At 36.3% G+C, this 10,620-nt stretch overlaps 1 protein-coding gene across 1 annotated transcript; it reads left to right on the top strand.

Annotated features, from left to right (window-relative positions):
• The first annotated feature begins 3,099 nt into the window (after positions 1 to 3,099).
• On the top strand, positions 3,100 to 10,586 carry LOC127453204 (persulfide dioxygenase ETHE1, mitochondrial-like). Its single transcript, XM_051719445.1, has 7 exons — positions 3,100 to 3,570; positions 5,105 to 5,249; positions 5,487 to 5,635; positions 6,007 to 6,136; positions 8,808 to 8,897; positions 9,205 to 9,321; positions 10,073 to 10,586. The coding sequence occupies exons 1-7, from the start codon at positions 3,394 to 3,396 to the stop codon at positions 10,117 to 10,119; spliced, it is 855 nt and encodes a 284-aa protein (XP_051575405.1). The 5' UTR covers positions 3,100 to 3,393; the 3' UTR covers positions 10,120 to 10,586.
• The last annotated feature ends 34 nt before the right edge of the window (positions 10,587 to 10,620 follow it).

The raw sequence follows: 10,620 nt of genomic DNA, 5'->3' as shown, positions 1-10,620 counted from the left end.
TTCAGCTTTATAGAAAATCAGCTGTAACGTCTCAAAAACATGAATAACCAACACTTCTGGACACATAATAAACTATTTGACTATTCTGACTTGATATAGCTTGGTATTACTTAAAATTGCACAACTTAGTCCCGCTGTCCACATATGAGGACATACATTTTAAGAAAACTATTTGCTCTAGAATTATTATTTTTTCCTGTTTATTAGGTGCTACTAGTTACAAATCAAAAAGGGAAATGGAAAATGCACACAGCCGTCACGCGGGGGGTCTCAGGAGGTTATATGATGAAAATAAATTCTCATGCATATTAAGTGATTTTAAAATAATACGTTATCTTTTTTGGGATCGCAACAACTTCAAACCGTCTCCCACAAGAGCCCCATGATGCTTAAGACATGCATCTTAAGCACATGTATTACTTGCTCGCAAATGGCTCTAATCAGTTTTAACACTTTTACACTGTTCTGATGCTGATTTAAAATATACTGATCCACCATATCTGGCCTACTGCAGTGGAAATAAAAAGATAGTATTTCTCTTAAACTGCTTTGCATTAAGTTCAGCCAATTTAATTTTCAAATATTTAAAACCTTTCATTCAGACAGGGCTTTTCTTAAATGGCTCATACTGTATAATGGGAAATCAACCTTTCCTTCATCTTTTTCAAATATTATCAAATATAAATAAATACATGTAAAATACTTTTAAATGTATTAAATAATAATAATAATAATAATAATATATATATATATATATATATATATATATATATATATATATATATATATATATATATATATATATATATATATATATTATTTTTTAATAAAAATATATTTTATTTGAAAACTTTCTTCCCAGTCCAAAAAGACAATTTATTGAAACTATGATACTCTTATATTAGGTTACAAATTTTTTAAATAGTACATTATATTGTTTAAATTATGCTTTTCTGTATTTAACTGTATTTTCAATGATTTAAGCATTTTTCTCGCTTCATCTGTAATCTTGGATAGATTTTTCAAATGAGATCATTGCAATGTATAATGGGATTGCCTTCAGCGTTAAGGATACATGTGACACTGTCTTAGAATTTTACCATAAGAGGTTGTGGTGCCTTAAAATTAGAGACCGACCGATAGTCAGTTTGACCGATATTTTTAACCGATATTTACACTTTTCCACTTCATTCAGTTATCAGTTAACGATCAGTTATTGTTATCATTAATATCAGGTTTACCAATAACATTGGACAAAAAAGACATCAAAGACTATTCATCGAGGGGCTTTGAACAAGTGTACAGTATATTGCAACTAAAACTAGTCAGGGATGTGTTTCCCAAAAGCATCGTTGAGATCAAAGAGATCATTGGCACCAATGTTTTCTACAATCTTCTTCAGCTTTTGGTTCTTTTGGGAAATGCAACCTAGTTTAATTATTTGTAGACTGTGTGCAATATTACTTTTGTAAAGCAGTTTACCAGAGGTCACTGATAAATGATTAACTTGTTATTGCGTCAAGTAGCAGAAATAAAACAAGAATAAAAAAAATCAGTCATGCATACACATTCGGACACTTAAACATAAAAATAATCAGTATCAGTCATTAAAAAAACAATATCAGTCAACCTCTACTTAAAATGATGCCTATGGTGGTTTTAGAATAGACACCAAGTGTCATGGGAAGCTTAACTCTCTTTTCGTTGCAAAGTAAACCCGTGACATAATAAGTGGACCTCAGGTAAAAACAACTGTACATTTAAAAATGGTTCCCATTTTTTCAGGTGAAACAGGATTCATACACTGCAACCACACACACATTTTCCATGCAAGGTCACATCTACCACTTCTAGCACTGTATGTTTAGTTTTTATAACCTTTATACCTTTTAAGTAATTTATCATCACTCTGAGATAAGAGTTTGAAAATCTCCCCTTGACTTGAATATCCCTTGTTCAAAATGTAACCAACTGGGATGACATCATTGTTACATATTGTGATACATGGTTGTGCATCTGATATCAAGTATCAGTGATTGTTATTATTGTCATCAGCACATCTTCCCTTGCAGTTATTCGTTTAACCCGTGTGCTGATGTAACCGGTCCTGCTCGAACCACTCCGAGCGGGATTCGAACCGGCGTCTCCGGTGTGGGAGGCAGACGCACTAACAAGGAGGCTCAAGGCTACAGCCTCTAGCGTCAGTCGCTAGTGCGCCTCTTGAGGCCAGGGGAGTGAGGTTTACATGCTGCACAGCTACCTACCAGCTGGCTGCTGTTACACTCACCCACCTAAACCTCACTCCCATCCGGGTCACAGCACCAAATTGGCCCGGTTGCTAGGGAGGGTAGAGTCACATGGGGTAACCTCCTCGTGGTCGCTATAATGTGGTTCTCGCTCTCGGTGGGGCGCGTGGTGAGTTGTGCGTGGATGCCGCGGAGAATAGTGTGAAGCCTCCACACGCGCTACGTCTCTGCGGTAACACGCTCAACAAGTCACGTGATAAGATGCACGGATTGACGTCTCAGACGCGGAGGCAACTGAGAGTCGTCCTCCATAATTTAAAGTCATGCATGTTGTGCATAATTTAAAGTCATGCATGTTGTGCATAATTTAAAAAAAGTCATGCATCTTGTGCATAATAATAATAATAATAATAATAAAAACTCTAACTTTAAAAACAAAGAATATACTTGTGTTATACTTAAGTATTTCTTTAAAAGGGTATAGCTGGTTCTTTGTCAAGCTCAGAAGCTTAAACTTTACTAATTATAACTGGATTATTTACATAATGAAACTGAAATTGAACAGGATGATAATAAAGTGCTAAAGTTAACCATTGCTCAGTAAGAAACAGACAAACCAACCAATAACACAAAAAAAAATCACAGAACTAATCAAATCCGTTGCTAACAGTTACTGAACGTTTGTGCAAGATGCGATGTTACTACGGCGAAGGTTGAGCTCATGAATAGTAATTAGATTATGGGTACGCCTCATATAATATTCATGAGCCAAGCCTTCCTTTTAGTAGGATTCGTGAATTAATTTGGCACCCTACAGCCAGATGGCAGCATTGTGTGCACTGACATGTCAAAACCCGTTGTTCGTTATCCTTAGGACACTTTCGAAATTCATAAACACAACAGCAACGCCTCAGGGGGAGATTTTCATCTGTCAATACTATACATATTTACTATTTAAAGCTTACACGTGCATGATTACGTCACATGCGTCCGCACTATATTCTCGAGTGATTGCGAAAAGAGACGAGTGATTGACAGCTGCTTGTTGATAGTCGTCGAAAGTTCATAATCACACCGCAGTCAGATCTCAGACTACTGTCACCATACCGGTTTAAGACGGAGAACTAGTTGTTCACAGAGAAGTGAAATGAGTGCAACTGTGTTATTGAACAGACTGAAACCAGCTATTAGCGTCACGCTCCGGTCGTGCAGCCGCAGAATCTCCCGCATTGATCCGCCGTTCATCGATCACGGAAGTCCCGTATTCACTCACAGCCGATTCTACAACGGACTGATGGGGACTCAAGCACTGCTGTTCAGACAGGTGAGAGAAGAACTAATGCAAATACTCTGAAAATGAATTTATTTAACACGAGTGGGAAATATGCATGTGTTTGTGTATTTATTTCTGTAATTACAGTTCAGTCATATTATAACACTTATAAATGAAATTTAAAATACGTATATATATATATATATATATATATATATATATATATATATATAATAATAATTTAACTTATATATAATATATAATATATTATAATTTTTTATATATAAAATATAATTATATAATTTTATATATATATATATTATAATTTAATTGATATATATAATATAATTTATATATATATATATATATATATATATATATATATATATATACATATAATTTAATTTATATATATATATATAATATAATTTATATATATATATATATATATATATATATATATATATATAATAATTTAATTTATATATAATATATAATATATTATAATTTTTTATATATAAAATATAATTATATAATTTTATATATATATATATATATATATATATATATATATATAATTTAGTTGATATATATAATATAATTTATATATATATATATATATATATATATATATATATAATAATTTAATTTATATATAATATATAATATATTATAATTTTTATATATAAAATATAATTATATAATTTTATATATATATATATTATAATTTAATTGATATATATAATATAATTTATATTTATATATATATTATATTATATATTTTAATTTATATATAATATACCATATTTTTAAGATTTACATATTTGTAATTTTATAACAAAATTTCATACAATTTTACTGTGTAATTGTAACTAAATGAAATTAGAAACACTTAAAATATTTAGTTGTTTTTTATTTTATTTTGCTAAAGATGAGGTTTACTCTATTCAGTTTGATGGAATTGTGTTATAAAAATTTTAAAAAAATTTTGAGTGTTGGCAATAGATGCTGCAAATGAATTACAAAGTGTCACAATACTACATATATTTATTCTCAACACTACATGTATTGTTTTATCATTTCATATCTAACAAACGTATTTTTGTCAAAGGTTTGACTTGAAAAGTGCTTGTGCTCAGTATAATTTCAAATGACACTTGCTATGATATTTTATTATGTAATTGAAGCGACAGATGTCATTTAGGCCTAATAATCCAAAAATATATTTTTGGGACAATAAACATGCAAGCATATGACGTTCAATCAATTCAGCTCTGAAAAATGTGTTTACCTGCTCAAGTTCCCTTTACAAATATGTAACATTGTAACCAGTGTTACTGCTGCTACAGTTATTGTTATTATTAGTGCTTTGATGTGTGCAAAATTGCTGAAACAAATGTAACAGTAACTTTGGTCACTGTGCTAGTTTTGTTAGGGGCAAGTGGCAAGCACATTGATACATTGTAACACAATAGTTTGCAGTTTGTAGATGGAATGAGATATGAATGGAATGCTGTTACAGTATACACAACACATTTAGCTGAATCACTGTGACTGTTCTGTACTGATGTTGTTGTTCCTATAGTTGTTTGAAGCTGAAAGCAGCACGTACACTTACCTGCTGGCCGATACAGACACCAGAGAGGCCGTACTCATCGATCCTGTACTGGAAACAGTGGACAGAGACCTGAAGCTCATCAATGAACTGGGCCTTACACTTACAGTGGCTGGTAAACATTTTCTTTTAATCTCAGAGCTTGTTAAACAAGCATCATCTTGCATAAAAAGACCTGTATCATGAGGAATACAATCCCCTTGATCTTTTGAGATGAGAGTTTATTGGACTAATAAAACATACTGTAACTTTCAGAACTCAAAACTTCATTCAGTTTCAGTATTTTATTTTTTTAATGGGACTATCTCTTTATTCCCAACACTGAAGTGAGTCTGTTCATGTTCTCCTCCAGCAAATACTCACTGTCATGCGGATCACATCACTGGCACTGGACTGCTGAAGAAGAAGGTGTTTGGATTAAAGAGTGCCATTTCCAAACACAGTGGAGCCACTGCAGACATACTGCTCTCTGACGGAGACCAAATCGCTTTTGGAAAACATGTATGAAGTATTGCAAAAGAATTAGAAACATTTGGAATATGATTTTGGGCTAAATTGTAGTGAGTTCTCTCATGTTTGGATGTTTAAAAGAATTTTCCCGGGTTATGTCAAAGTTATTTTTTGCGATAATAAGTGCTGTTTAAGGTGTACTTTACCTGCAGTATTCTTTTATGAGCAAGATACATTCACAGTTTGTTCATGCCAGAGTTCATCTGTTTTACTGATGGTGTAATATTTTTTGGCATTGTTATCAGTATTAATTCCTGCTTATCAGAGTGAGAGTTTAGACATTGGCTGGTCAGTTATCTAATGATTAAAGTGCTTATAGTCTGATCACTCTTATGTACACCTCTGCCTTTGATCTGTTTTAGTGTCTGACGGTGCGCGAGACTCCGGGACACACGGATGGATGTGTAACGTATGTCACTGGAGATCACTGTATGGCGTTCACTGGTGACGCGCTCCTCATACGGGGCTGCGGACGAACGGACTTTCAGCAAGGTGAATAGATTATTAGAATGATCACACAAAGCATTTTGACTGATTATATCTACCATTGTGTAGTCATTAGGACTGGGCAATATATGGCTCGTTTCCAAATAAGGTTGTCCGAGGTGATAACGAGAAATCTAGTTTAGTGTCAAGCCTGTTGAAAATATTTTTTACACAAATAACAACAAAAAAAAGCATGCACTTTAGGTTGCTCCAAAAATGTAAAATATTGTTAGTTAATGATATGACAAAATAATGATTTAGTAGTAATGGTCTTGAGGGTCTGTAGAGCCGAGGAGGGCGGGGCCGGGCTGGAATGAGACACACCCGGTCCCAATCAGCCTGATGGGGCGCGCGAGGGATAAAGGCGGCCGGGGACGACAGTTCGAGAGAGAGAGAATTGCAGGCAGCTGTACTGTGTGTTTTTAGTTGTGTGTTTTGTTTATGTTTTTTGGTTAATAAATTGTTATTTAAGTTGTCAAGCCGGTTCTCGCCACCTCCTTTCCACTGAACCCCCTTTACAGGGTCTAAAAGCATCTTCTCTGTTTTTATGTTTTCTTGTCACATGACAACAAAATGGAAAGCTACATGTTGGTTGCACCACTGGTGCCACCGGTCTGACTAACTCCCCCCCCCGCCCCATCTCTGGAGGGGAGACCCTGCACTTACGGCCAGTCTGTCAGCCGGTGGTCCACCCCGCCTCCTGTGAACCTGGGGGAGAGATGAGGAGAGGCATGGGGAGAGGGAAAGGGCGAACGGAGACACACATAGAGAGCGAGAGAAGAACTTGCTCACGGATGCGCTGTCGCCCGGTCCTCAACCGCTCCCCCGCCCTCTGGCGGACACCGTCTCTCTCTCTCTCTCTCGAACTGGCATCCCCTTTATCTCGCTCTCTCGCTGATCAGCTGATTCAGCGCCGGCCGTGCACCCTCACGACCCGGCCACACCCTACTCCTCATCACATGGACAAAAAAATGAGCGTCACGTCATTGACCCATATTTAATTCGGGATGTGCACGGTTACCATTTTTAACATTCAGTTAAAAAAATAAACTGCAATCACGTTTAATGGTGTAACAGTCACATAAAGTACACTTCTTCAGAATGCAGCACAGAGTGAAACACAACACAGGTGTTTCGAGAAGCGTTTATAAAAATGTGAGTCTTTTTAACTTGGTGTCTAAAAATGCGGCAATTCTGCGCGAGGCGCTAAAAGAAAAAAGTGCGATTCAGCCAGCGAACCGTATCGCTGATCTAATAGAAAAACAGCGCAGATGCACACAAATGCATGTTTGAATAGCCCCTAACTCGCCCTGTATTTGAAAAACTGACCCAAACCCGGCCAGAAAACCTGATGTTTTGTCAGAACTCGTTGAGCTCGAACCAGGTTGAAGACCTCTATTGCATGTGTAGAATAACCGAATAGTGATTTTGATATTCGAATAGTGGCGCATCGAATGGTTAACCAAATGTGGACTATCCGTGCACATCCCTATATTTAATATATCTTGATATTTATGTATATGCTCTGAAATCTAGTTAATAATCAAGGCAGGGTTTCCACTCTCTAAATAAATAGCTTTATGGCTGAACTTGATTCAATCATGTACAGTGGTTTTACATGTTTGGAATGAGTTTTCTTAACTTTAAATTACTATGTTATCTCAACACAAACAGTTTGTGTAGAAAGAACCAATTTCAATTGGGTAAACCCAACAAAATTAGACTTGTCAGTGTAAAGGCCAAAGTATTTGGGTGTGCACGTTGCGTAATGCTCCGTGCACAGTATGTGTGACGCAAATTGCGTCATCAGCACAGCGGTACCGCCTAGATTTTTTTGACTCGCGTACGCGGTCCTCGGCTGTGCACGTTGACCGCACATGCGCTGGCCATTGACTGTACTAAAAGAATGTCACAAATCAGTTGTAGTGCGCATGCGTTGAACGCATTCCTGTTCGTTAGTGGTCAGAAAAGTATACTCACAAGGGCAACGCGTTCGACCAGGCGCGAGGCGATCCGGAACACGCAAAAATGAAGTATACCAGGGCCTATCATGTACTAACTAGTGAAAGTGAATGTTAGCATGCTAAATACATGCTGGTTTGAAGCACTACAGAGTATAGTTGAGTAATTATGTTATGGTTTGCACAGCATTTACTGAAAGTGAGCAATCAATTTCATGTGCGACATCTACTTCATCGTTAACTCAAGCCCCCACAAACCCCCAAAACGCCAACGTAACAGAAACTCTTCTAAATCTCAGCATAACAAAACATTTAACACTTACAAGTAACCCCCTTTATATTCATCTTGCACAAAAACACATGAAATAAAAAATTTTTTAACATGACAAAATGTTCTAGAATTGTGTTGCTTTAGTTCATTTTAATCAAGTAAATTGAACAAGCAGCAAAAATCCTTTTTTTTTTTTTTTAATGCATGCATTTTTTTTTTTTTTTTTTTTTCAATAAATAAACACAGGTAGAATTTTGAACTGATTCATGAAAATAAATCAAAGATTGTGAAACTGGTCTAACCTAATGGCTAAATTAAAAGTGCATTAAAATCATTGAAATGCTCACAGTCAGAGGCTCCTCCCTGCATTTGTCTTTGGTTTTGTAAAACTCTGAATGTCCACATGATGGCGGTACGGTGAAGCGTTTCATCTCACTTGTTTCAGGTTGTCCAAAGAGATTGTACGAGTCTGTTCATAAGAGGATTTTCACGCTACCTGGGCATTGTTTCATCTACCCCGCACATGACTACAAGGGTACGTGTAAACATGCTTTCAGTCACCTTTACTAAATCAATATACCACGAGAGGCGTATGTGATTTTTACCTCATGTCAAGTCAACTTGAGTGCCTTAAATCCCCTTACCTGTAATAAAATCACTGTAACGCACGTCCTCGAGTGGCTTTCCATCAAGCAAATTGGCACATTAATATAGAATGTGCAATTAGAGGTGTGTGCGTTTATCAGCTGTTTACAAGGACTTTGAATGCCTTGAATATTACCTTGTGTCTTTTGTCTGTGAATTATTTTGCTGTTTATTTGGATGTCATCTGCACACTAAAGGTCAGACAGTGTCCACTGTCGATGAGGAGAAGAAGTTTAACCCTCGTCTGACCAAAACAGTGGATGAGTTTGTGAACATCATGAACAATCTGAATCTACCCAAACCCCAAAAAATAGGTACAGCACCAATTTATACATGAAGTGTCACTTGATAAAAGATTGATGAATGTGTTTATCTTGAAGGTTTAGAGGCAAATGCAGGATGAGTGAAAACTTGTTGTATCTATTAGTGAGTAGAGCCAGTTTCAATCTGGTTTGACTTGTCAAGGTGCGGCTTATTGCACATACTGAGAGCGTTCTGAAGCGAGAACAGCTTTGTTCACTTGATAATGAGGGTTTTCTTACCAGTGGTTTGCCACTAAACTAAGTATTAAAGTTCTGAAAAGATTTAGACATAAATATGCCTTATGTTGGGTCTGGGTATCTCAGCGAGTATTGACGCTGACTATCACCCCTGGAGTCGTGAGTTTGAATCCAGGGTGTGCTGAGTGACTCCAGCCAGGTCTCTTAAGCAACCAAATTGGCTCGGTTGCTAGGGAGGGTAGAGTCACATGGGGTAACCTCTTTGTGGTCGCGATTAGGGGTTCTCGCTCTCAATGGGGCGTGTGGTAAGTTGTGCGTGGATCGTGGAGAGTAGCATGAGTCTCCACATGCTGTGAGTCTCTGCGGTGTCATGCACAACGAGTCACGTGATAAGATGCACGGATTGATGGTCTCAGAAGCGGAGGCAACTGAGACTTGTCCTCCACCACCCGGATTGAGGTGAGTAACCGCGCCACCACGAGGACCTACTAAGTAGTGGGAATTGGGCATTCCAACATTGGGGTTAAAAAAAAAAAGCCTTATGTTTTCACTATTTTTCCCACAGATATATCAGTGCCTGCAAACTTGGTGTGTGGACTTCATGATGTTTGAACATTATAAAGAAATCCAGTGAGACAAGCATGCATTTTTTTTAAGAAGTCGAATGTACTTTTATGTTGCATAACCTATATAGCCACGGACATTGCGTTCAAACTACATGCAGTGGTTGTAATTGTGTTAATAAACCCTTTTTAATCAGGGTAAGTTGAAAAGAATGACAGTATAACTGAAATATCAAACTGTACTGTTTTAGCTCTACTTTCTATTAATTGTTGGCCACTTTTACATGAAAATATGCCTTAATATCATACTTGCAATATATCAGGCAAAATATTGCATGGTTTGTTGTAGACACATGCTTCATCAGAAAATGCTTAAATGCTTTAGATAATCATAAGTGCAAACAAAATGGTACTTGCGTAATTTGCAGTGTTAACTTTTATTATATGTAATGTTATGACAGATTTTGTGAGAGAATTATGAAAATATAATTAATAAATATGTTTGGTCGAACCACAGTTGCCTTTTTTGTGGCTTTTCTTCTTCATTTAA

This window comes from Myxocyprinus asiaticus, chromosome 15, assembly GCF_019703515.2.
Source record: "Myxocyprinus asiaticus isolate MX2 ecotype Aquarium Trade chromosome 15, UBuf_Myxa_2, whole genome shotgun sequence".
Lineage (NCBI taxonomy): Eukaryota > Metazoa > Chordata > Actinopteri > Cypriniformes > Catostomidae > Myxocyprinus > Myxocyprinus asiaticus.
Note: the sequence above shows the minus strand (reverse complement) of the source record. Positions and strands in the feature narration are given on the sequence as shown.